Raw genomic sequence first — 27,582 nt, 5'->3', positions numbered from 1 at the left:
TACAGAGCTTAACAATTAAGGTAAGTGCAGCACCATAACAGTTTCGGAAAGTGCAGGACACAAGCTTTCCAACGATATGCCACATGATGACTGTGGGACTAAAAAAGGATGAAACCGCGTGACCCAAAAAAGGAGGTCTAAAGTTAGGGAAGAACTCTGAAATTTCAAATGGCAAGGGGGTGTCTAGTAATACCTCGTTTTAAAGGTCACAGAAAATGTGAAAAGGATGCAAACATGATTTTGTAATCCACTGACTGGTTTCAAAATGGAGATTCGCAGCCATAGCCATTTCTTAACAGGGATGTGGGAGTCCAGCTCATTCACACTTGGAACCCACTTCTCCATAAAATCAAGACTTGTGCCAATAAGAGCACCAGGATCCAGAACAAACCAATAAGAAGACAGGGTCCTAGCTCCACCAGTCTCCAATTCTACATTCCTTGATGATGAGAGCAATGTTGGAATTGTTGGAAAGCTAACGCCAATTGAACCTGGCTGGTAACCTGAGAACACTTCTTCTGATGACTTGTATAATTCAACATATTCTTATGCTTACAATAATGTAATGATGAATTTTCAAGTTATATTCAAAAGTAATGCTGTCAATGTTTTATTATTGTTTATAAATCTTTTTGCAGGTACCCATGGAAGTTGATCTGGCATCACTAGTATCTGTTCGAAACTTCTGTAAGAATGTTTTGAATGCTTTCCCCAGAATAGATGTTTTGGTAAATAATGCTGGAGTAAGTGTGCCCATGGATCTAAAACAAACAACAAAGGATGGATTTGAAATTAATTTTGGAGTCAATCATCTGGGACATTTTTTGTTAACTAATCTCCTATTAGATCACATAAAAAAGTCTTCTCCAAGCAGGTATGATTTTTAATTGTTGCTGATATTGAAGTTTATATATGTATACAGTTCAAATCAAACTGGGACTTCCGATCTTTTTTTTATAATTAGGTAACAAACCCAGACATATGTAATAGACTTTATTTATAACAGACAATTATCTAAGCCAAGCGTCAAGCTAAGTTTGCAGCAGGTTTTATGTATCAATCTGCACGAGAACTGAGCTCAGAATCTTCCGTGCCAGTCTTGCCTCAACCACCGAGCTGCTTACATCGTAGACACTGAGAAAATCCACAGTATTGCCAACCGCACAACACATCAAAACCCGCATGCATGTCAAGCAGAATGTATTTTGCTTCTTTTTGTCTCCTGAAACATAAAATTTTAGAAGTACTTTCTGCGCATAGATCATTTAATAAATGAGTCATTACTTAATATAAATGCGAAATAACTCCTAAACATGAGAGCATGTGTGTATATTTCGAGCACGCAAAAAGAAAAATAAACAAAGATAAAAGTTGATACGCACCCACTTATTGTATCATTTTAAGTGTTTGATATGTTTAATATGTTAATTGTCTATTATGACGTAGTTTGTTTTGTTCAATTGGGTAGTCTGTTATGGTTATGGACTAACCTAAAAACATTTGATTGTGGGTTGTGAGGTGAGAGATATTATTATGGATGTTGCTGGAATAATGGAAGTGATTTTGGAAATGTGAATGTGTTAATTTGTGTAGTGAAGAAGTATTATGATCTTAATACAATTTTGTTTGTAATAAGAAGTTTAATTGTGAGTGCAAGTGTTATATATTAACATTAACTGACATCTAAATATATTTTGTGTGTGCGAGAGTTAGCAAGGTTTACATTAACATATCCTTATCTGATTTCCCACTACCTGAGGGCTTCAAAGTAGGCTGATAAGTCTCATGATCGCCGTTGAGGAATAAACGTAAGTTGATCCTTTGAGAATATTCCGGGGAACGTAACAAAGTAAACAATGATAGGCCCCTCTTTGAATTTAATAACAAATTATTGTTTTTGGTTTAGAAAGAAATACATTTATGAAAAACTTGGTTGCTTCGTTCGTAATATATCTGTTACTGTTAAGACACACACACTTCAAGTTATACCAGAAAAAATAGCCCTGGCGGTGGTTTTGCACGGTGGTGTCCTTCAATGTTTGGTTCAATGCACGCCCCCCACCCCTCCGAGTTAAAGCACATCATGTCGAAATAATAAACATGTTTCTTATCACAGCGTTATCTTTTATTCCTAAACTTAAACCCCAAATCATTCAGTGCCCATGATACAGTTCATGCGCACATTGACGGCAAATCACGCACGCCCTGTTTTACTTTGATCATGATGTCGTAAGGAGGATTATGCATTTAAAACAACTTGCTTGATTTGAAGGGCTTTTCCCTTCGGAAATAACACTCTGGTAAAATCATGTGCTCAACAGGAGACCTCGATTCAACCATTCTCGCCACTGTATAGCACCATTATTAATCAATCACAATAAACATAGGGTTAAAATAGTGGGATGTGCAACACTGGTATCATGGATTCCATGTGCTCTGCAACATATTCAGTCTTGATCGACTCGCTCTTGATCTTCAGCGCAATACAAACCCAGTTGACGAATCTGCGGATCCTAGTTCGTCTGCACAGTGATTGCAACAGATCAAGTACATACCTGCTAATGGATGTATTATTTTCTCTGTATTTTACAAATTAAATAACTGTTTTCTTGCAAGTGTGCAGTTGTGTCGGAATAGAAGCTGTCTCAGTGGAACTATATTCTGCGCACACGTTTGGATCTACATATGCGAAAACCTGCTGCAAAGTTGACTTGACGCTTGTCTTAGTATTACCACATGGAGCACTAATGACGTAGGTAACATGACACATGGTAAGATGACAGATAATTCTGTGAGTGTAAACGTGAAACAACATGTTACTAAGTTTTTTTTATGAATAAAGATGTAATATGTACTTCAGATGGATGGAAGGTGTAATATTTTAGAGCCCTCTTTCCACTCTGGATTGTGGGGATATTTTTCCTTCACAGAGCTTGTGTTTTTTAACACTTTAACTGCCATGTGTATCAAATTGATACACAGTGTCTCCCTTGTCACAGACCATATGTATCAGATGAATACACAATTTGCAGGCAGCATGTATGGTTTTTATACACAGCTCCTTTGAAGACAAATGTGTGTATGAGTTTCCTTGTTCTGGAAAGGCCGTGCAGTTTTGATTTCTGAGTTTTCTCACAGAGGGTGTGGGGGTCAAGTTTTGAAATCAAGTAAAATGTGTATCATATAGGCCATGTTTAAAAGTTTTTAGAGCACATATTATTAATTGAGGTACAGTGTTAGAATATATTCCTAAACATTGTGTGTTATGCATTAATTCACTCATTGTCACTGGTTCATGTGTTAAATTAATTGCATGGAACCATAATACATGAAAATTTTATAGCAAACTATCTCCATTTCACAGACATTTCAGTGATATGAAATATTGAAATAAATTTATATAGAACAAAGGTGTGGTTAGAAAACTAATCAGTTAAATATTCTGGATATGGATTAGAAAAATAAATTTTTACAACTGTACAAATGAAGTTTCATGTGGTAGTACAAGTGTCATCCAGAAAGTAAGTTCTGTTGGCCAATTAAGAAAATACAAAATGTAATGGAACAAAACACTTTATTATACACTGAAGTACAGGCCTTGGACTATGTTTCAACATAATTGTCATCCCTGTTGAGACCTCATCATAATGGGACACCATATTTTGTATCCCCATATCGAAAAACGATGCCGCCTTTGTTGATAACCAAGTGGTAACAGCTTGTTTGACTGCATTGTCATCCTCAAAGCTCTGGCCAGCAAGGAAAGCTTTCAGGTGCAAAACAAATGAAAATCAGATGGAGCGAGGTCTGGGATATAACGGAATGAGGAAATGTTTGCCAGCCAAAGTCTGTAGGGAGTCGTTACATTATAGCCGCAATATGAGGACGAGCATTGTCGTGAATGAAAACAATACCACGGCTAAACATGCCACCATGTTGCTTGTTTTGGATTGCGTGATGCAATTTTCATAAAGTTTCACAATAGGTGTTTGCGCTCCAACAAGTCCACAAGCAATACACGTGGCGGGTGTTTTGATTTTCTTGAACATTATCGCAACCCACTATGAAGCATCTGCACTTCTGTCTTCTCTACCTTGCCAGTGGGTCCAACTACTCGGCGAGCATGCACACACTTGTGATTGCAGTACAGCTGTGGCATAAATTGCAAACGGGACATGCTTTGTAAAATTATTTTTAATCAGATTATGGCTATGTGCAATTCAAGTTTCTTATCTTAAATCCTTTTTGAAAATACATAATTCATTTTTGTGTGGCAAAGACTATCGAATTTCCATAATACCAATTCGTTTTATTTTCAGAATTGTTATAGTTTCATCATTGCTTCATGAGAAAGGCAAAATCAATTTTGAAGAACTTGGATCAAATACTGGGGTGTACAGGAGCAAAAATTCAGGATATTGTGATTCAAAGTTAGTTAATGCAATGTTTGGCTATGAACTAGCTAAAAGGACTGCTGGAAGTGGAGTTAATGTCTATACTGTTTGCCCTGGTTGGGTTCATACGAGCCTCTTCAGATATTCAAAAATAGCATGGTATCAGTACATATTCCTACCACCTATAATGTTGTTGTTTATGAGAACAGCATATCAGGTAAGATTATTTCGTATTACAAAAAATGCACATAATTGTTGTTCTTCATTGAAATCTTCTATATATTATTTCATTTTTTGATTTTGAACTTTGCAGTCTCATCCTATTTATTGGATTTTCATTGAGAAATGTGCACTACATAGCAGATTCATCCTTAAGATGAACCAAATAATATTATTGCTATGATTTCGGCTGTGTCATTGCTCTCAATGCTGCAAATTGAATTTGCAACACATGGAAGTGTGTTGGTAGCCATATCATGCTCTGGTCATAGATTTTGTAGCATCAAGTACACTCCCACTACAAAATTTTATTTTGAAGAAAGGTGCCGACATCCATAGCACATCGTGCTACAATGCCATGGGTTCCAGGTTCGAATACCAACCTATCCATGGGTGTTCTTCGTGAGTCTCATCAATTTCATCACTCATCCTCATATTCGCAATTAGCTAAAAGTGGAAGAAAAGTGAAGTAAAATAAACTAAATCAATCAAAGCAGACCTTACATAGTAACAAATAATTACTAAGTTCAAAAGTTTTGCACATAAAATATTTATATTCCATTTTACAACATGAACACTATATGTTTCTGCTCTACTTGCATGAAGGTGAGAAGCATTGGGTTCAATTAGTGAAGATTGTGCCATTTAAATTCATTCTGTATATTACTAATGTAAAAAAAAGCATTTAATTTTGATTATGTTGCCATTGTGACTGAGTGCTGGACTCATGAGCTTGCCACCAATGGCCCTCTCTTCAAATCCTAACGTAGGCATAGGAATTCCTTTGTGAGTGTTCCTTCACCATGATGCTTAGCTTTAAGAGGAAGGAAATAATAAAAATACAAATTTTGTTTATTGTTGTATTGTAAGTTTATTAGCAAATAGTACTGTATAATATGTGTTTTCCAATTTCAGGGTATGCAGACAGTTTTACATTGTGCAATCTCTAATGAAGTAAAAGATCAAACTGGCTTGATTTACAGAGACTGTAAGATATATAAAAGCAAAGCTGATATAAATTCTGAAGTAGCAGAAAGACTGTGGAAATTTAGTGAAGAAAAGGTTGCATTGTAATTTTATATTGTTTTTTTTCAAAACAAGCAATGAAAAGAGGGACTTTCTTCAAGTACATGTTTTATAATCTTGTTCTTCTTTAACTGGGACATTTTTTTAAATGTGAAAGTCTGATGGGAAGTAGTGGTAGATATATTTGTGTACTTCCATCAAAAATGTAAGCATTTAAATGACTATACATCTTTTCATTGACATTTTATATTTTTTTGTGCTTTTCTGTTGTGTGAACTTTCAGTTTACCACACTGGCACATTTTTATTATGCATACATTAGTTAGTGTATGTAAGATCAAAGGTACACCGGTATTTACTGGAGAACATGTGTTTGTTAGTTTTTAAAATGCTCAATAATAAAAGTATTGAAAAATACGCATATTACAGGCCATCCTCTTGTTTCCCAGGTGCTATCAACATATCATGTACATACAGCTGACCTTCCTGACAGAGTGGCGGAAAAGTAAAGTAAAATAAATCAATAAGTCAATTTTATGTACATACATACAAAATGGTTTCTCGTCCACTGCAACAAAATCTCAGAACTACGTGCAATATAAGTGTCTGTAAATTTGATTCAAATATTCAAATCCAGGAAGGTGTGTGTCTAGACAATAGCCTTTTTACCATTTACCATACTTTTAATATTGTATTAAGATGCCAGCCTCCGTAGCAGTGTGGTATTCACAGTGCAATTGATGCCAAGGGTCCCTGGTTTGAATCCCAGCCTGGCATGGGTGTTTTTTGTGTGTCCCTTCATCAATTTCATCATAACATAACTCATCCTCATCTTCGCGATTAGCAGAAACTGATAGGAAAGCGAAGTAAAATAAATAAATAAATCATTATATTATGTGTAGTAGATAGTATCTAGGATTTTATGTGGTTTTCTGTCAGGTTACATATATTAGGAGAATCAAGGAAACTTTAAGGTGAAAAAACATTAGATAGGTAGATTTATGTACTTAAAATAACAACAACAGAACGAGGCACTTTGGTGACTTATGAACTATTCAATGTTGTACATGGTGTCAGCAGTGATACTCTCCCAAATAAGCAGACTATGCTGCTCATGCCAGAGTTCTGATTATCATTTTGGCATGTAATGTCTAATATGACTTGTAATTAATGTGTTCATGTGTGCAATCGTCTCCCTTTCTAATGAACACCATCATTCTGCTGATGTTTTCAGTCAGTCGACCTGTAAGAAAAGTAATACTGTGATATTTGTGGTGTAAACTGCTTAGGAATTATATTCACTGTGCAAAATAAAAATGTAAATGTGTAACTTTAATTATATATAAAAGTTAATTGTTCAAATTGCAATTACTACTTTCTTGATGTGTAATATAAGTTTTTGTCCAATATTATTTTTTAATTACATTTGTTAGCCAAAGAGATTATTATTATTATTATTGACCTGGTGGGTTCCCAAAAGGCTTCCAAGCTGTTTTTCAGGAATTAAATATTTAAAGAGAATCTCTTCATTATTTGGTTCTATAAAACATTCAATATATTTTTGTGCTTTTTACTTTTATATTATACAGGTATACTGGTTAATGTTTTTTAAAGAAAATTTCATATAAGTGCATATGCACTATTGGAATCTAACACAATTAGTATTATATTTCTTTTTTAAGTAACTCATGCTATGGGTATTATTAAGAAATTTAATTTATAAAGTGAGTTCTATTGGTGGTTAATAAATCCTGCTATTGGTGATTTTGAGTTCACAGAGGCTGGCAGCCGTGGCAGAGTGGTTAACACATCGTGCTACAATGCCAGAGGTCCTGGGTTTGAATCCTGGCCTGAGCATGGATGTTTGTGAGTGTCCGTTCATCAATTTCATCTCATCACTCATCCCCATCTTCTCAAATTAGCCAAAAGTGGCACAAAAAGCGAAGTAAAGTAAAGCAAATCAATCATAGTTCACGGAGGTGCACACACTTTCATTAAAAAAAAATGTGCAAATTGTGAATAAAGTTACCATACTGTTTGGCATACACAGGTGATGTACTGCATAAAAATTTCAGTGAGAATCTCGGGCTGGAACCCAGGGCTCGGGCATACTGTGCCATTTCTCTACCAACCGAGCTTCCAAGCCATCCCAGATTGCACTTGATTTTCACTCTTGCTGTTTCACCTGCATGGAATTGTCTTTCAGTGTTACCACAATGGGATGTGTTTCCTTTGAAACACTGTTGAAATTGACTGTCCTATTTTTTCCCCGCATAGAGCTAAAACAATGGCACATTATGCCAGAGCCCCAGGTCTAAGTTAAGCCTACATTTGTTGCTGAAATTTCTACGTACTAGAGTTAAATTCCTAATATTTACAAGCAATAACGGCAAAATAATCTAGGAAGGAAAATGATCATGCAAAAATTGCTATTTATTTAAAACATGCAGCAATAGAACCATTATAATTTTACTAATTTGTAAGTATAATATACTAGAAATTCTTAGGGTTGTGCAAGTATTGAAAAATTATGATTTTCTCTCCAAGTTTTCTGTTTTTACCATGAGCTGATTTATATAGGCTTCATACTGAATGGTTCCAGTTTCAATATCAACTGCTGATGCCATCATTTCATCAACCTCCTCTTGCGTAAAAGGTTCACCTTCCTCCATCATTGCTTTGCTAAGATATTCCTTTGTGAGATAGCCTTTCCTTTCTGGATCCAGTGTGTGAAAAGCTTGGAGAAGCTTCTCTGCTGGTGCCGATTGAAACCTGTGAACAGTGAAATGGTTCTTTAATGCCACATTAGATTAAGAAAGTAGTATCATAAAGACAAGCACGTACCTGTACTGATCTGATTCAGAATGACAGATTACAAAATTTCTGTGGTACACTTGCCTCTCATATCTTCAATATACAGGGTGGCTCAAAAAGTCACTTAACACCCTTGGTACAAGGCCACTGCAGCGTGCAACATGGAAATGGTGATGACCAATCGTTATCAGGCCAAGGGGGAACCACATTGACGCCACCCGCGTGGTCGGCGGCCATCTTGAATTCAACTTCAGAATTTTAAATGGGAAGGGGGGTGATATGATATATCAAATCAGGCTAGAATTTCACGAGAAATGCAATGGTGAAAGTTTTTTCGACATATCTTTAACCAGTAAAAAGTTATGACTGAATTCTTGTACCAATTTGCTCCTTTTCGAGGTGTTAGAAAAATACCTTAAAATTTGTTTAGCGCATCGGTAATGCATCGAGATCAAAGTGATGTCTAGGGAGAGAAGTTCGCATGCCATTGCACACAATTTTAATCGGATACATCCACGAAGAACTGCGCATTATGAATGGTTGTCGCGAACAATTTACAGTGTGACGCTTCCATTGAAGTAAAAGTCCTTCACAGTGACAAGGCTAATGTTTATGTTCATAAGGAAGTTCATAAACAGAATATGCGATCCTTGTCATCTGATAACTAACTTTGGACAGAAACTGCTTCACAACGTTCCCATGGTGTTCTGGTGTTCCTCCCTAAAAAAAACTCTGCAAAAAGTACCTTCTTCCATAAGCAAGGATGAAAAAACCTGTTTATTTAACAAATTCAAGTAGCCCTAAGCATTTAAGGTTCTGTTGATGGAAAATTGACTAACCAATTGTGTTCCACAACAGCACGCCACACCATTAACTTACCAGCATTAAACATTCAGCTTTTATCTGTCGACAATGGGTTATCAGATAAAAAGCATCAAATATTCTGTTTCTGAACTTTCTTATGAACATAAACATTAGCCTTGTCACTGTAAAGGACTTTTCATTTAATGGAAGCGTCACACTAGTAATTGTTCGCGACAACCATTCATAATGTGCAGCTCTTCATGGATGTATCCGATTAAAATCTTGTGCAATGGCATGCGAACTTCTCTCCCTAGATGTCACTTTGATACCGATGCGCTAAACAAGTTTTAAGGTATTTTTCTAACACCTCGAAAAGGAGCAAATTGCTACAAGAATTCAGTCATAACTTTTACTGGTTAAAGATACGTCGAAAAAACCTTCACCATTGCATTCCTCGTGACATTCTAGCCTGACTTGATATATCATATCACCCCCTTCCCATTTAAAATTCTGAAGTTGAATTCAAGATGGCGGGCATCAAGATGGTCGATGACTGTGCAGGTCGCATCAATGTGGTTCCCCCTTGGCCTGGCAACGATTGGTCATCACCATTTCCACGTTGCGCACTGCAGTGGCCTTGTACCGAGGGTGTTAAGTGACTTTTGAGCCACCCTGTATATTTATTTGTAACCAAACATTTCTGGTGTGTTTGGTCAAACATTTAATTTTAGAAATCAGTATACGTGAACATATTATTATTATTATTATTTTTTGGCAAACTGCTGTGGTCTAGTCGGTAGGACATCTGACTGTCATGCAGGAGACCCGGGTTCAGTTCCAAGGTGGACGATCCAAGGGCCAGAATTTTTCCTGCCCTGTCCCCGCATAAAGCCGCTCTGGGGCTCAATCGAGCCTCAAGTCAATTTGTACCAAATGTAACATTCAGTTATGGAGTGTTATTCGATGGCACTACTCTTAACCAAGAGGCAACCTGGGGCAACAAGGGAGGGGGGGTAAAGGCAGCCAGAGCATAGTGCTGATCACATCACCTCCAAAATGGCCCAGATCGAGAATATGTAGGGCCCTACCCCCAGATCCCCTAAAAATGTACCTTCATGGTACGGTGTTATATGCACGGGGAACTTTACCTTTGCCTATATTATTTTACTTTCATATTCATAAGAAATGTTACAAATTGAGAGCATTGAGGAGGCAAGTTCCTTAATTTATAGAAATTAGAGGTGGGGTAAGGATTGATACGTTTTCCTTAGGTATTGGCTAGTATAAACGTATTTTATGGGCAATAATTTTACCAAACCGATATTTTAACAGAGCTACAAATGCTCGCAAATAACTACTGTTCCAAATTTCAAAAAATAAGATAGGTATTTACGTTTGCAGAGCAAATTTTAATGATTAAAATCCTGGGAAAATTCTTGAAGCTCTAGAAACTCGACTCAAACATAACAACGTTTTGGTACAACAATCACATGTAAGTACCTTGTATTTTTAGATTTATCCGTCAAATTATCATTGTTTAATTTTTTAAATACTTTAAATACCTTCACAAGTATATTGTTTAATAAAGTTTATTCATTATGAGATGTGTGGTAATGTGTACAAGAGAAAGGAATTGGTATTAGCATTGTAATTATTCTCTCCAGTTTCCATAGCACCTAGATTGAAGAAATCTCAGTGACAAAATAGATAAACCTTACTTGTTTTCCTGAAGAATTTCAGCCATGACTGGAAGAAAACGTTCCAATTTGACACTTCCAGAAGCCTCTGGATCCTCAACTTCAGCGATGACTCCCTGAATCTCGGATTCTGTTGGGCAGCAACCTACATTTTAGAGAATGTTGAAACAGAAGTCTGTTACAACCCTTGAGTTTTAGCCCTGTGCTGTTAGTAATTGTAATGACACCAAATTGGCCATTACTGCATTGTGTTATATTATTATTTAACAAATACACTATGTGGAAGAAAGTCATTGGACGCTACATGTCAACGGATACCATCAGTTTTCTTGCAATCAATAGGATGTCGGTCCGCCTTTGGCAGCGATAACAGCAGCCACTCGTCATGGTAAACTGGCCACATGGTCGTGTAGTACACCGAGTGGGATATTCCGCCATTCCTCCTGCAGTACAGTCATCAACCCTGGAAGTGTAGAAGGGCGAGGCGATCGTGACCTCAATCGGCACTCCAGTTCGTCCCATAGATGTTTGATAGGGTTGAGGTCAGGGCTCGGAGCAGGCCAATCCAGTCGGGTGACATTATTTTCTGCATACCACTCCATGGTAGCTCTGGAAACATGACAAGTCGCATTATCGTCCTGGAACACACATTCTTCATTTCCATAGAAATGCCACAACGTGGGGAGCATAGAGTTGTCGAGAATATCTCGGTAGGATGCAGACGTCATGTGGCCATACACCGGTACCAGTGGACCCACGCCATGCCAGCTGAAACAACCCCAGAACGTGATGCCGCCACCAACATATTTGCTGTGGGCACTACACACTCTGGTAACAGATGTTCTTCGGGTAATCACCATACCCACTCTACCATCTGATCGAAACAGTGTGAAGCGTAATTCATCGCTCCATAGGACCTTCCGCCATTGCTCCAACATCCAGTATCTTCGCTCTTTACACCAGCGTAGTCTCTGCTGTTTATTGTTTTTTGTTATCAGGGGTTTGTGGGCAGCGGCTCGACCATCATAACCGAGCGCATGGGCCTCCTTGCGAAGTGTCTTGGTCGAAACAGTCAAATTGGTCGCACTTTGAAACTCTTCTACAATTGAATGCAAGGGACGGGTCCTGTTTTTCCAAATCTCCCTCTTCAGCACTCTCCTGTCCTGGTCATCCAATTTCGTGGGTCTTCCACTTCGTGGTGCATTGCTGCAGTGTCCCTTTTCCTTCCACTTCTTGATGACAAAGGCTACAGTTGATTTAGGGACCTGTCGGGCATCAGTTATGCTACATATAATCATGCCTCCTATGGAGCAGCCTACTATGATCCCTCTTTCAAACATGCTGAGCTCTTTCCTGTTCGTCATTTTATCAGCGAATGATCTGAGAAGCCTCCTGCTGCCATATATATACCTCTCTGTACTCTCTTTTCCATGAGGAGTTTCTTTCAGAGTTGAAACCGGGGTGTCCAATGACTTTCTTACACATAGTGTTTTATATAATGGGTAGTATATTCTCTCATGTTTATTACATGTAATTTTATTATTAGTAGACATAGTTTCACTTATTTTACCATTAATAATTGAAGGGCTCGGGTGTAAAACACGGTAAGTGACATTTTGGTCATTTCTGAGTTCATTAAGAAGAAAGGTTATTAGAAGCTATATTGTAGATAAATTATTACGGTTATTACAAGCATATAAACAGTTTTTCGTTGTGACGTTTCAGGAGAACACACGCTCCCTTCATCAGACATTTATTTTTGGCTTGATTAAAGGTACAGTTATAACAATAGTTAAAATCTTTTTTAAACAAAAAAAGAATCAGTTTTACAATGGATGTTGTCAATGTTACATTGTTGTAATATAGCAACTTGACTGTGAATACAAGCAGTCAGTTTTATTTTTATTTCAGATAAAAAAAATTTGATCACATTATTTTTTATTAAAAATTATGAATCCCAAATATCATCAGCCAATTCAAAATCATCATTGCTTTCACAGAGTTTCGTGATGTCTTCCATTACATTAAATTTTAAAGATGGTGGCTTACTCCACTTGTGAAATAGAAAACTCCATAGTGGGTCTATGTTACCATTTTCATTATTTAATTTATTCCAGTGTTATTCTGAAATGAACGAAGCTTCTCAGCTTCATGATGTATAAATAACAAGAAGTTGAAACCATTTTCATAATAAACAACATTAATAGCAAGGTTATTAGAAGTATAGGTTGGGCCAATCCGTTGTTTACTCGTAATGACGAAACGACGGTAAGAGGTGAATTTATCCATGAAATGAATTCCAAATCTATGAGCTAGTGTTGCACTATGCAGATAGGAAACCATGCCAGAAACTGAACACACGAAATAGAGTACACAAATGAGCATTTCCACTCATTTACATTTTGTGGCTTCAGACAAATTGAAAATAAATATAGATAGGTACTTATTGTTATGCGGGAGAGAATATTTTTGATCGGAACGGGAATTTTTTTTAAATCCCGACATTCGGGACGGGAAATATTCGCAATTCCTCGACTAGTCGGGAAATCTCAAATTCTCATTTTCACCTTAAGTGATTTTCTTTGCATTTCTGTAATGAAAACTAACAATTTCCGATAAGTTCCAGACACTTGCAATGTAGAAAACGTCAAGAATTAATACCGTTTTAAAATGACCATTCGGTATTTCCCGACTGCTCGGGATCCAGAAATTTAGGGAAGTCATTTGCTGAAGTTGTGATAGGGACGGAATTTTTCTTTCCTATCCCGGTCCCGACTTTCCGAGATACCGCACACCACTTGTTATTATTATTTATTTTAGTTCAGCACAAGATACATCTTCCAAGTACATTGAACATAATATATACGTTATATACGTTTTTCAAAAGGATTCTTCGGTCACCGAGCTTTGGATTCGTGTGGAAACGCTAACGTGAATCATGCTAATGCTAGAATCTGCAGTGCGCATTTCTGCCCAGAAGATTATGTACGTAATCTGAAAAGTCAACTTTTAGGTTTACATCGAAGAAAGATCCTTAAGCAAGATACCTTCGACTCCTTATTATGAGCAGGAATGTAGGGAGTATAATCCTGGTAAATACTTCGCCTACCATTTCTTTGCCATTGGTGTACAATTCTCTCTCGGTTTTTCCCTACATATTCACATAAAGCAATAAAAATACAAACTGCTAACTTTTCATTCCATTTTGGTTATTTATTAAACGGTACGTGTTTGTATTTATATTTGATAAAATTTACTTTGCTCTTCCGGCCATTTAAGTCAATTGAGATTATGAAGAAGTGATAAAATAGACGAATGGCCAATCACAGTTCCCCTTACTTACAAAAGCGACCACAAGAAAAAGAAGCTTCCTCCTCTTCCGTTCAACTCGGACTATAACTGAGCATGCTCCACTCTCCCCCTCCCCTCCACACTGGAGTACGGTTCACATTAGTCGCGAGTCTGCGCAGGTTTCTTTGCTTGTGGTTCCACTATAATAGTAATATAAAATTGTACACTCACCTCACTTAGTTCTCCGGCAGTTTGTTTCTTTATACATCATATTTGGAGAAGATACAATTCAATCTATAGTTGTACGTACACTGTATAATATAACACACCTTATTACTGACTTCCTTGACCCTGGATGTACAGGGTCAAGGAAAACAAAGAAATGAACATAATTTTCTCTTCGGTGAAGATATTGTACCTAAACTAAAATAATGAATTCGACAATGTAAATTGATGAGATTTAGTAAATCATTTGATGAAGTGAACTAATTCTGAGTGGACTAATCGAAAAGGACATAATCAACTCAGATCCTATTACTTCATCATGGTATGTGACGTAAAGTTCCCGCCCAACCGTTTGACGGCGTTAGTGGTTATCGCATCTCCTTTTCCATAGCCTGTAGTACACATCCTCATCTAGACATTGTTCTTGTTCTGGTGTTTAATATCTGCATACTGCAACACTGTCGTTTTGTCATTTCAGTGACTTCACATTGAAGTGATGCATTCACTTGGCCGGTCACACGTCATCGCACGCAAAAACTTCAACCGTTACCATGGTTTTGGGCCAGGGCTGATTAATAGTTTGATTCACTTTTAAACATTGTAAAGAATGGTGTAATTTTATTTCAATCGGTGTAATGAAACCAAAGTTATTAGTTTTTAGTGAAATTAATGATATTTATTCTTAGTTGTTTGTTTTTGGCAGACACCATGCTTTCCTTCCGTTGTTTCAAAAGCCATTGTTTATTTGTTTAATTTTTTGTGGAGTGAGAAAATTGCCATTTGCATTGTTGCCATCACATTTACTGTACCAGACAAATGTTCGTTTTAATATGTTACTGTTGAAATATATATATAATTTATATCACCTTTCTAGTATTTAAAAATTATAGTAGCTGGTACCACTGAATCAGTGAAGAGAAGTAACGGCTTCCTGACAGAGTGGTTGGCAGTTTTCGTTAAGATGATCAGGAGTAAATAGGTGTATTCGTGTAACTGAAAATTAGGCTTACACATCTCTCGGTGTAACTGGCCAAAACTGTGTCTTATTTTATTTAGTCTGAAGTGATATACACATGTACATCATTCTAATAAATTATGACACGCACCTTCTGCCTTTAGTGCTTTATGTTAGTCGGTTACAACCCTTTTATCAGACTTCTCAAAGGCTTCTTAGGGTTAGTAGGACCAAGCCCTTGCGTGGTCTGTGGTGCAGGATTTATTTTTAATTATCACCTATGTAGGTTTGAAATGAAAGATCATCCAGATCTCTTACTTGAAGGTTTATTTAAACATCCGATGATATACAAATACTTTTCAAACAGACAATTCACTCGATACAACTTGTAGGCCTAAACCTATTAGTTGTACCAAAGTTTATAACCATGGTCCTTTTGATGATGCAGGAGAACACCTTATTAAGAGTTGGTTTTTGAAATATCTGCCAATCTGGAGTACAAGTACACCAGCCGAACCGAAGAACGAAGCAAGATATTTCCCCAACGTCCCCTGAATCATCACCCTTTCAGCAACCAGGATAATGTCCCGCTGGCTTACAAAGGTCTTGCTCTTTTATATCAAAAATTTGTTTACATTTTTCCAAGGTAACTACATGAGCATTTCTGCAAGAATTAAGTTAAACAATCCTTTACCTATTGAGATATTAACAATAAAATATTTTTAACATTTTTAAAGAAAAGATTTGAACATAGATTAATACAATATAGGTTGAACAGTTTTGTGCTTTGAAAAAGCATGTGTTGACTGGTGCGACACAATTATAGTCAGGATATATCTCAGTTTTCCATTTAAAAGTTCTAATATGAGTTGGACTACCAAAATCGCAGGTGAACACGTGGACCTCAGCAGACTTCACATAGGGAGAAAAAGGGAAGGAACCAAGCATTTCTACCTGGAACCCTGAGATGCCAATAATGTTTCTACTGAGCTGCTAAGGTAACTTGCAACAGTGTTCTCACTTCATTGGTGATGACAAGTGCGACGTGCAGGGACCGTGGCACAGTGGTGGTTAATATTGTCTGAGCACATTTGGTGGGCCTTGATACTAGTGAGATAATTGTTATAAGAGTTGCTGTGCAAATTAAAGAGAATCTTTTTGACGGTGTGCCATTTCTGAGAGTTATATAGAAGATGAACAGTTTGCATTTCTATGTAAGCATATGTTGTGAAATACGTAACACTAACCACATAAATTAGAAATCTTGCAGCAATACTACATTTTCCAGAAGCTATTATGCATTAAGGATTTTAATTTTGCCCAATGAGTGTTTTTTTTCTTTATTTATATTTTAACCCTTCCAGCCCTTTCCTGTTATGTATATAAAGCAGATAATAATATTAATTTATTATCTAACTAACTAACTAACTAACTCTCTAGCCTTCTTAAACACGAAGGTTCATGGTTGCATCAACACAGGCCTTCCATCTGTCCCTACCCTGAGCAAGATCTATATACTCTTTTCCATCCCTACCGATTTCCTTTAGGTCCATCTCAATGTTATCCCTCCATCTTCGTCTTGGCCTTCCTACAGGTTTCCCAACAAGAATCCTGTAAACTCTTCTTTCCTCTCCCATTTGTGCCACATGACCTGCCCACCTAAGTCTTCTTGATTTAATCGTTCTAATAATATCTGGACATGAATACAAATTATGTAGTTCTAAATTATGTAACCTTCTCCACTCACCTGTCTCCTCATCCCTTTTAGGTCCAAATATTTTCCTAAGGATCTTATTTTCAAATACTCTCAATTTATGTTCCTCTTTCAATGTAAGAGACCAAGTGTCACATCCATATAATAATACAGGCAAAATTACTGTTTTGTATATTTTAAAATTTCAGTTCATAATTGGGAAAAGAGAGACACGGTAGTATATAAATACGGAGTTTGTCCGTATTTAACATTTCAGTTTTAGATATTAAAAGAGAAGACAAAAGTTTATGAAGAAAAAAGTAACATGCATTTCCTGAATTAAGCCTGCTTTTTATTTCCTCTTTAATATCATTTTCATTTGTTACTATTACTCCTAAGTACTTGAATTTGGAAACTGGTTCAAATGAGTTGTTATCCTTAATTAGATTTTGATTGTTACCTAACACTTTGTTTTGGCCTGTAAGCATATATATTTAGTTTTATCTTTGCTAACTTCCAAACCTATCTCTTTAGCTGCTTTGAGAAATATTTTAGCATTATTCTTAATTGTATTTATGTCCCCCCCTAATAAGTCTACATCATCTGCATATGCTAACAACTGAGTCATACCATTTAATTTTAGTCCTTCGTTAGTTTCTTTTACCTTCCTAACAGCATATTCTAAGGCAAAATTAAAGAGCAATGGAGATAATTCATCTCCGTGTTTTAACCCATCATGAATTGTAAATTTGTCAGACACATAAATACCCACACGAATTTTACTTTCTGTTTCACTGGTGCATACTTTTATCATATGGACGGGTTAAAGTTACAGTGGTGTAAGTCACTTTTCTTTTTTTAAAAAAGAGTCTTGACTCACAGCACTTTGCTGATCAACACAATAGCTGTTTCCTTTATCACTAGACCTTAAACTGTCATCTGTTGCCAGTTGAATGAATCTATGATTTACTTCACTTTTTCTGTTAACAGATTGACTTATCTCGATCTGGTTTCTGTGTCTTAAGTCTTTATTTTTACAAAGTGACTTACACCACTGTAACTTTAACCCATCCATTTTAAGAAGCTTCTTAGGTATTCCAAACTCGACTAATATATTATATAATTTATCTCTTTTGACTGAATCATATGCTTTTTTTTTAATCAATGTATTGCTGATGGACACTTCGAATATATTCCCACTTTTTCTCAAGTGTCTGTCAGATGAGAAAAAATTGATCTGTAGTTAATCTATTACGTTTAAATCCACATTGATAATCACCTTTAATTTCATTAGCATATGGGGTTAGTCTTGTTAAGAGAATGTTAGATAATATTTTATATGTTGTTGAGAGTAGAGAAATTCCATGGTAATTATTGCAGTTAATTTTATCACCTTGTTTTAACACAGTAACAATTATGGATTCTTTCCACTGTTGAGGGATTTCTTCTTTATTCCATATTAAACAAATTAATTTATGAATTTGACATATTAACGAATTTCCACCGTATTTAATTAACTCAGCTGGTATTAAATCAATGCCAGGTGCTTTGTTATTCTTTAGCCTTTTAATAGCATCTTTAACTTCAGTCAAGTTAGGTTCTGGAACTAAAGGTTCTGCTGTGTGTACTTAATTTACTTCTGATTTATCTCCTATATGAACGTTTTAGAGGTCATTAAAGTAGTTCTTCCATCTATTTAAAATATCGCTTGGATCAGCGAAAAAGTCACCATTTTTTTTTATCAAATTTACTTTAGGTTGCCACCCCTTTCTAAATTCATTTACACCTTTATATAAATCTCTCTGATATTTTTGTTTTTGCTGTTTGTTTCAATTTCATTAATTTTACTTTTCAAGTAATCTTTTATTTTTACTTCTAAACGTGCGGTTAACTTCTTGCTTTATTCTATTATAATTGCTTAGATTTGTATCAGTTATTTAACCACCTAAGTCTAGCCTGATTTCTTATTTCTATTAGATTATGACATTAGTTACCAAACCATGGCTTACTTTTTCTTGGTTTATGGTATCCTATACTTTCTTTAGCGGCTGATTCTATTGCATTACGTATGTGCTCCCAATTGTTATTTACGTCTGTTTCATTTATATTTTCATCATTTAAATCCTGCAAAACATCAAATCTATTTGACAGTTTAATTTGGTAATCTTTCTTAATTCTTTCATCAGCAAATTTTCCTTTATTAAATTTTAGAACTTTTAGATTTTGTTGCTTATGATTTATCACTGCGAGTCTTTCTCTTAATTTATCAATTACTAAATAATGGTCACTGGCACAGTCAACACTTCTATGTGAACGAACATCAATTATACTAGTATGCCTTCTCTTATCAATGAGAATATGATATATCTGATTATGAGTTTTACCATCTGGAGAAGACCAGGTGTATTTATTGATATCTTTATGTTTAAAATTGGTACTTTTCACAATTAAATTCTTTGAGGTTGCAAAAGTAATTAATCTTATACCATTATCATTACTTAATTCATGAAGACTTTCTTTACCAATCGTGGGTTTAAGTGTCTCTTCTTTACTAATCTGTGTATTACAGTCACCTAACAGAATTTTTATATTATTGTGGGAAAATTTATGAAAGACCTGTTCTAACTCTGCATAAAAATCATCTTTAGTATTATCATCTTTATCTTCCGTTGGTGCATGTACCTACCCTGTAAAACTGCATATGATATCCTATCATTAATAAATTCTGCTGTTTTAAGAGCAGAGATAATTCTCTTATTTATGAAGAAGCCTGTTCCAAAATTATGATTTTCAGTACCACTATAGAAAAAAGTATAATTTTTAGTTTTACAATTCCCTTCTCCTGGCCACCTAACTTCCTGGACAGCTACTACATACGTAATGTAATGAGCAAATGTATTCAAAACATTAATCTACGATGTGTTAGATGATTTCTTGCAACTAATTTATACTTAACTATCTCATTAACTGTACACTGAAATGCCTCAGGCGGGTAAAGGCTCGGAACATTCCAGGTGCCTAATTTAATAGCCTTATTCCTAATGTAGATCTTATCCTTAGTCCAGGGACCTCCCAAAGTATTCCCCGCCGGGAGATCCGAATGGGAGACTATTTTACCTCTGGAATATTTTACCTTGGGAATATCCATGGCCTCATATTATCACTGTAGTTAATATCCGATTGTAAATATATGAAGTAAAAATAAAATAAATTTCTACCCTTAATTTAACATATTGTTGAACAATTTTTTTTGTGAATCTTCAGGTGATAGCAGGAATTTCTTTTCAGGTGAGGTTCAACCTTCAATAAAGTGTTAGAAAATTGTTAAAGGAACGACATTGAATGAATCCGTCACTATGCATATCAATTGTGCTTACCGTATTCATAAAATACTGTTTTTGCTAGAATGTATGAGAGAGAATTATCAGACGTGATAATTATTTTGTGGCATGCATCTTCAATGTGTAGAAAGAAGATAGTGCCAGAGAAATATTTATATTTTAGTGTCATTCAATACATTATTTGTATTTCTAACCTTTTGTAGATCCCCCTCTCTCACTCACTCCCTCACTGAGAGACAAAACAATACCTCCCCCCAATTCTTTGGTATTTGAGCCCTGCTTGAGGAACAGATATTTTATATTCCATGTTGAATTATTGCCTGGAGAAGAAACATCACTGATAATATGTTTTCAAGTTGTTCACTTTGTATTTGATATGATACAAGAGAAGCTCCAGTGTAATCAAATGGTCACCACTTCACTTTTGGCACAGGTTCAGTCTGCTGGGAGCTCCACATAATATTGACCCAGCATTGAGGGAAATTGGGGATATTCTTGGTAGCAAGAGTAGCAGAACCTGATCTAGAAAGTCTGAAAACATAGGCAATGGGACTATACTCTGACCACATTTCAACCAATAAAGTATCTGCTTTGCAGGCTGCAGCCCTCAAAAGGGATTTTGCACCTTGGAGTTTAGTTGTGTTACAAGAAAAATTATCTAACTTTGATCACATTCCAAAAATCACATTTTTTCTTGTTAGGATGATGTCATTAGTACTTCATGACATCAACTATCACTCACTAGATATTTACAGGTACTATTTTTAATAAATCAAAATGGAAGTATACACATACCAAATGATCGCATAATTGTTCCAACTTCTCTTACATCAACTGTTTTATTACTTGCGTGATCAAATACTTGAAAAGCATCCACAATTGTTCTTTGAAGTTCATGGTCTATTGCAATGGTTTCTGAAATACAAATAAGAAAATTAATTTTAATATAAAGATGTGGGTGTTCCATTGTCATTGTATTTGTGTTATCATCTACTCATAATTCATCCCCATTTTTACAATGTTAACTTCTAAAATTATGATTTATTCCTGTAATTTTACTTCATTTTCCTTATTGTCAATAGATGGCACTTAATTTACACTTAATTTTGTAATTTAATTGTCTACATGTCTCTCTCTCTATTTAAATAAAATATTAATTAATATTTAGAAAATTGAATAATTATAATTTATGCAGAAATCAGTCTAAAATTTGTAAATTGTTTGATGAGACATGAATAATGGAAGAATAAAATTTGGTGAACCAGATACATGATAACATTGTTTCCTCTTAAATAGCACATGAATACTCTCAGTTGAAAGCAACAAATAATATGATGCAAAATCTTGTTCAGTACAACAAAAATTTTTGATCACTCTTCCTGTCACCACTCAGAGATATGGTTCTCCACGTTATCTATTAAAGCTGAGATGACTTGATGTCCCTAATGCCTAAAGATAAGAACAATGCACAGATTATACTGGAGGAAGTGTTAGATATACTTTAAGAAAGCCAAGATACCATTGTGAGGAGCATAATTTTGAATTATAAGAAATTTGGTTTAAAAGTAGGCCTACATGCAATTGTGGTAATAGTTCAAACCTAATATTTAATTAATATAGTAGCCACAATGGATACATACACTGAGTGCCAATGTTGCGACCACCTACCTAATACTTTGTTGGTCCACTTTTAGTTCGGCGATGGCATGGATTCCATGAGGTGCTGATATGTCTCCACAGGGATCTGACACCATATATTCCTGATGGCATCCAATAATAAGCCAAGTGACGTATGGTTCGAAGAGCTCATTCCACAACATCCCACAGATGCTCTATGGGATTAAGATCGGGGGAGTAAGGGGGCCATATGCTGCATCTCTGTGGAATGTTCCTTCAGCCAAGCAAGTACAGTCCTGCCTAGGTGGCACTGTGCATTGTCGTCCTGGAAAATGCCGTCTCTTTGTGGGTAGAAGTGCTGCTTTGTGTGGTGTAAGTGGTCCCCTAACACATCCCGATACACAACAGATGTCACACGGGGGTGCCTTCACACCAATGGTCCCAGTCCATGCCAACAGAAGCAACCCCACACAATACAGATACCCCCACTCAGCTATACAGCACTGACCATGCAGGAAGGGTCCATAGCCTCATGCTGTTGGTGCCAAAGATGCACATGCCTGTTACAGTGGTGTAGCAAAAACTGTGATTTATTGGACCAACACACCCTTTTCCAAACAGCATGCTCATGGGTCCAAGCGAAACAAAGTTGGTGGTGATGGTTCTTGACGAGTGGGTTGTCTGCTGTGGGACTTCAGGCATGGCAGTGTGCACTGCACAGTTGCATGCGATATGGGTGTTGTGCATCCACTGTTGTATTGGTCCTGTAATTCCCGGTACATTCAGCTGTCACGAGCTGTTTGACTCTATGCTCTTCGTGCGGTGTCACCTTCCGTACGCCCTTGCAATTCTGCCTCTTGGTGGTCGTTACCCCGTTTTCTTGCCGCACACTGTACACCTTCACTACACTGGAATGGGTGCATCTGACCAGTGTCCCTGTTTGGGTTATTGATACACCTGATGCTCGGGCACCCACAATCATGCCCTTTTGGAAGGACGTTAAATCCTGACCACCTCCCATTTTAACGTGTGTTGTTCGACTACATGTAGTGTTGTGTCTATACATTCACCACGATACTTCCAGTCGGGGTGGTCATGTGATCAGAGCATCTGCTGGTCCCTTCTTTGTTGTTTGGAGGGGTGGTCGCAATTCAGTGAGCACTCTGTGTATAATTACAGGTAAGTTGCAAGTATCTTAGAACATCCTTCCTAACAGTTTCCCAAAACATTGATTTTTATTTGAGGCCTGGGCCACACCAAATATGTAATCCTGGTTATATCTCTGTTATCCACATGGTGATAGGGCCAGAGAAAAAGTCAGAAGACAAAATTGGTTGAAATATTTTGTGGGGAGAGTCACAGTTAATATGGTCCTAAATAGGGCTGAGCTGAGGCCACTTTGAACCGATGCTGATATTCTTACCATTTCCCACCAATACTGATACTTGAAAATCGCAATAATTAAAAATTTGGTTTGGAACATTCAAGAATTACATCATTAATTAATTAATTAAAATATATGTTATGTAATCACAAAATACAGTTTTTTGATCAAAATTGGTGCAAAATAAAAAAAATAAAGTTTAAATTTTTCGTAATTTGCAGGATAATTAGACTCTGCGAAAGTGTCACCTGACATTTTTAGGGATTCCGTGAAAGACCAATATGACAGAAAAGTATCAGCTGGTATCGTTAGATGAATTCCAACCGATACTTTCCGATACCGATACAGCCCTAATCTTAAAACATATACAAAATGCTTATTTGGACTTAAAATATAAAAAAATCGCCCCTCTGGCCTTGTATGTCTCTTGAAATGCTCACTTTGCTGGAAGGGCAGATTCAAGATGTATGGAGGGGACCACTTTCACCTGAGGATCTTTAGTTGGAAGTGGTGGTGGGGGGTGATCTCATTCCCAGGGGCCTTCTCAAATATTGATAAAGTATTTGCACAGTTTGAATGAAATATACTAAACATCGTAACATTTTACAACACACGGTAAGGCTGTAGCTTTTGGGGCATGGGCTCATACCTGGCCGTGTCTCAGGCCACAAGCACTGAGCAGTGTGTGAAAGAAGCGAAAGATTGGGGCACTTTTTTTATTGAAATTTGTACGAGGGATTGAGGATTCAGGAGGAACATAGATTTTCCCTTAAGTTGGGAAGATTGCACCATAAAGGCATTGACCCTCTCCTAGAGATTTACTTTTATGTTCATTTATGAATTATTGTCATTTTAGATGTTCTGGGTAGGAAGCGATTGCATAATTTAATGGCCAATGTAAATGACCTCTCTATAGACTTATCTACCAAAAAGTAATTGGACACCTGTCTGAAATGTTTGCCCAGTGTTTGTGCTCTTTCAAATCTTGGCGGTGCCACTTCTTGCTGTTATAGCAGCAGCTATTCTTTGAGGCATACTCTAGACTAGGTTGTGGAGGACATACTCTGGATTGTCCTGCCATTCCTCTTGCAAAATATGAGACAGGTGGACAAGGAAATTGTGCTGTTTCTCCCAAGACCTCACGTGCTGGTCCAACTTGTCCCAAAGGTGTTCGATGGACTGGACTTGGGGATCTCTGGCCACACCAATGTAAGGATTGTTCATTGTTGCCTTGATAACAATGCATATTAATACCAGCAACATGAGACCTGGCATTGCCATCCTGGAAGTAACAGGGGTTCATTCCATAAGAATGCCACACCATTGGGAGAACTTCATTGCCTAGAATTGAACAGTATGGCTGCGAGTCGAAGATGCTATGAGCAAACACCAGTGGTCCCATACCGTAGTACGTGAAACACCCCATGCCATATTGTCACCACCAACAAATTTCCTTGTGGGCAGTATCTGCACTCTGATAGACCTTTTCAGGGTAGCTGCCACGCTCATACTCGGTCATCGGGACAAAAAGAGAGAGACCCTTGATTCCTCACCACAGCCGATTTTCACTGCTTAAGTGTCCAGTCGCAATGGTCCAAACACCACTTGCCACTTGAGTCTTCAAGGTTTATTGGTCTTCTTGATATGAAGCTTAGGTACAGCAACTCTGCTAGAATATCCGAGGTGGTGGGCCTCAGTTTGCAATGTTCCAATGGAAACTGATATCCCTGTTGCTGCCTGAAACTCCTGTCTGGTGGTGGACATCAGCTGTATCCGGTTTTTGACAATTTCACTTTTCAGAGTTCAGCGATCTCTGTTGGTGAGAATGTTTGGTCTCCTGAAATGTTCGCCATTCCTACATTCCCACACCTTCCAGTTATACAGGACCAATGCCACAGTTGATTTGGCCATGTTTATCTTAGTGACTCTTGCACTGTTGGACAAAATGCTGAGGTGGCAGTCCATGGTTACAACCTTATTGACGTCAGATAGCCCTGCACCAAATGCCATGTCATTCAAAAGTGGTTATTTTGTTCACTGATTGATCGAAATTGTGTTTTAAGTTCACTTTATGCATAGTAAAGCCAATCTGGACTGGACATATAGATTAAAGTGGGATCCGAACCAATGTGCCTCCACTGGGTATCAAACCCGGGACCCGTTAATTACAAGGTGACGAGGATACCACTATGCCATCAGCAAGGTTATCTTGCTCAGTGAAACGCCCCAATACATGGTTCAGGTCACATGACGACCTCGCAAGTCAAATAACCTACTTTCACAGGGTACCAAATTACCTTTTAGAAGATAGTGTACATTAAAGAGGGGGTGGGCTATCGTTTTTAGGGTAAAGGGCCATCACGATTTACTATTGATTGGTGACATCTTGTAGGGATTGTTTAATTGTATACGTCCGGGACATTTTGACGATGTGTTTATATCTTTGGATATCACGAGAGAGGCGATTGCTCCCTCAACTTTTCACCGTGTTCATGAATATGCTATTTATCTTGTTTCAAAACAACAAAAATAATACGCAAAACAGTTTACTTTGGGGACATAGAAAATTTAAGGAGAATAAACGATAACTTGTATGGCTGGTTGTGTACAATGTTCAACCTTATACTACGTAAATATTTTAGAGTGGAGATAAGAATATCTCGATGAAAATGGGCAAGGTAATTTAGAATATCTTTAATATGTAACGAAGTGGTATATATTGCTTTCTATTTTAACATGTTGAAATGACATTTGATAAGCAGTGGAATTTAAATTGATGATTATTAATATTAAAAGGAATAATTCATGTGAAAAGAGTTGTACTCAAGGGGAAAATCAGTATCTAAGGTACAAGCAAATTTGCGTGATTGGAATAATCGAGAACACCCAGAATGAAAATTACCTTTCTGTTTAACAATAACATGTGACGCACGAGTTGATCTTCGGTCCATCTTATTTTCCTGTATTGTACTGGCCCTCGTATTGTTAGAGTTTTCTAATTTCGTAAAACCAAAGAGTAATCAAAAAATCTGTTCTTGTATGTGTCTGTTCACAGGCTATATAGGTATAAAGAAAGTACATATATACAAGAATATAACCCCTGAATTTGATATAACGCCAGAACCATCTGGCGATCGTTTAGTGATTTGTACAAACATTCCAGTTGTTTTTAATGACGAAATATAATAGCCTAATTTTTAAAGTGGTAGAGAAGCCACAGGCTGAACTTCGCCCATGAATAAAGAAATTCTAATTCTAAATACTTTGTGCTAATCTTAATGAACACGTGCATTGTAGGTAGACCTATGTGTTTATTTAATACCATATAAAGACATCAAAATAACAGTGATCTCTTTGATTAAATTGCTATGCAGCAGTAACCTCAAATAAATCTTGACTACACAAGTCCAACTCCTTTTAAAGCAAATAACCACGTTCATGTAATCGTAAATACGGTTTTGGCCGTACCTAAATGGGACGTCCCCAAGGGCAGCGCCCCCCACTCTCCGGTCCTTAAGCTGCCCCTTTAAATGTGCCCTTAGGACCGAAGCATGCCCTGGTCACTAGCATAGGCAGGAATTTTTTGGAGGAGCTAGAATTGTAATGATGAACATTACATTGCTGCGTTATGGGGGGGAATACATACACTTCGTTTTGAAAGTTGCTCAAAGACAAAAATGGTAATCGGAGGTCATTTTGAGGAAGATTTGCATTTACCTTGCTTTTTCCATTTACTACTGTTATTTGAAAATATTGATTTTCTCGAAATTTCGGGAAGGATTTTAGCCACATCTATGGCCCCTCGTACGCCGGCAGTAGCCCTCCGTAGCGTAACGAGCTTTGATCGTAAGGATCGTTTGAGAGCTTTCTCGTATTCAGTTCCCGACAGAATTAGAAACCGTCTTTACTATTCCGTTTGTTCCTTCTATCATCTATTTCGATCATTCACGATCAATTAAGCCAAAGCTATGCAAGATTGCGACGTAAAACTTAGTGGGTACCGAGATTACCTTTTCAAAATCGAGACGAGAACGACGAAACAAACCTCTGTAAAATCGAGACGACAGAGTCTTAAAAGGCTTTTCTATTGTCCGAGAATTGCGGTATAGTTCGAAACTTGGGT

The 27,582-nt window shown here is 36.9% G+C and overlaps 2 protein-coding genes across 3 annotated transcripts in view; one reads left to right on the top strand and one right to left on the bottom strand.

Annotated features, from left to right (window-relative positions):
• Positions 1–5,861, top strand: part of LOC145978576 (retinol dehydrogenase 11-like) — a 9,790-nt gene extending 3,929 nt beyond the window's left edge. Inside the window, exons 2-4 of the mRNA XM_083111278.1 lie at positions 639–874; positions 4,320–4,611; positions 5,529–5,861. Of these exons, the coding sequence (XP_082967404.1) occupies positions 639–874; positions 4,320–4,611; positions 5,529–5,687 (687 nt within the window). The 3' untranslated portion in view covers positions 5,688–5,861. The remainder of the gene's footprint in view (positions 1–638; positions 875–4,319; positions 4,612–5,528) is intronic.
• A 127-nt stretch (positions 5,862–5,988) lies between these two features.
• On the bottom strand, positions 5,989–26,518 carry LOC145978577 (dynein regulatory complex protein 8). 2 transcript variants are annotated; one of them, XM_083111280.1, is made up of 5 exons: positions 26,362–26,518; positions 21,254–21,373; positions 10,975–11,098; positions 8,200–8,410; positions 5,989–6,881 (listed from the first exon to the last, which is right to left on the bottom strand). In XM_083111280.1, the coding sequence occupies exons 1-5, from the start codon at positions 26,408–26,410 to the stop codon at positions 6,873–6,875; spliced, it is 513 nt and encodes a 170-aa protein (XP_082967406.1). In that variant the 5' UTR covers positions 26,411–26,518; the 3' UTR covers positions 5,989–6,872. The 2 variants fall into 2 exon arrangements, with proteins under 2 accessions (XP_082967406.1, XP_082967405.1); XM_083111279.1 differs by lacking the exon at positions 5,989–6,881 and having other exon boundaries at positions 8,055–8,410.
• Between the last annotated feature and the right edge of the window lie 1,064 nt (positions 26,519–27,582).

The sequence above is a fragment of the Lepisma saccharinum genome, chromosome 25 (genome assembly GCF_977018435.1).
Source record: "Lepisma saccharinum chromosome 25, izLepSacc3.1, whole genome shotgun sequence".
Lineage (NCBI taxonomy): Eukaryota > Metazoa > Arthropoda > Insecta > Zygentoma > Lepismatidae > Lepisma > Lepisma saccharinum.
This window is presented reverse-complemented; position numbering and strand designations above follow the sequence as displayed.

What these genes read in the sequence shown, in the direction of transcription:
- LOC145978577 (XM_083111279.1), bottom strand. Translation starts at nt 26,410, where the DNA reads ATGGACCGAAGATCAACTCGTGCGTCACATGTTATTGTTAAACAGAAA. An exon ending in TGTTATTGTTAAACAGAAAG is followed by an intron (nt 21,374 to 26,361) that starts GTAATTTTCATT and finishes TTTGTATTTCAG; the next exon opens with AAACCATTGCAATAGACCAT. An exon ending in GAAATTCTTCAGGAAAACAA is followed by an intron (nt 8,411 to 10,974) that starts GTAAGGTTTATC and finishes CACTGTTCACAG; the next exon opens with GTTTCAATCGGCACCAGCAG.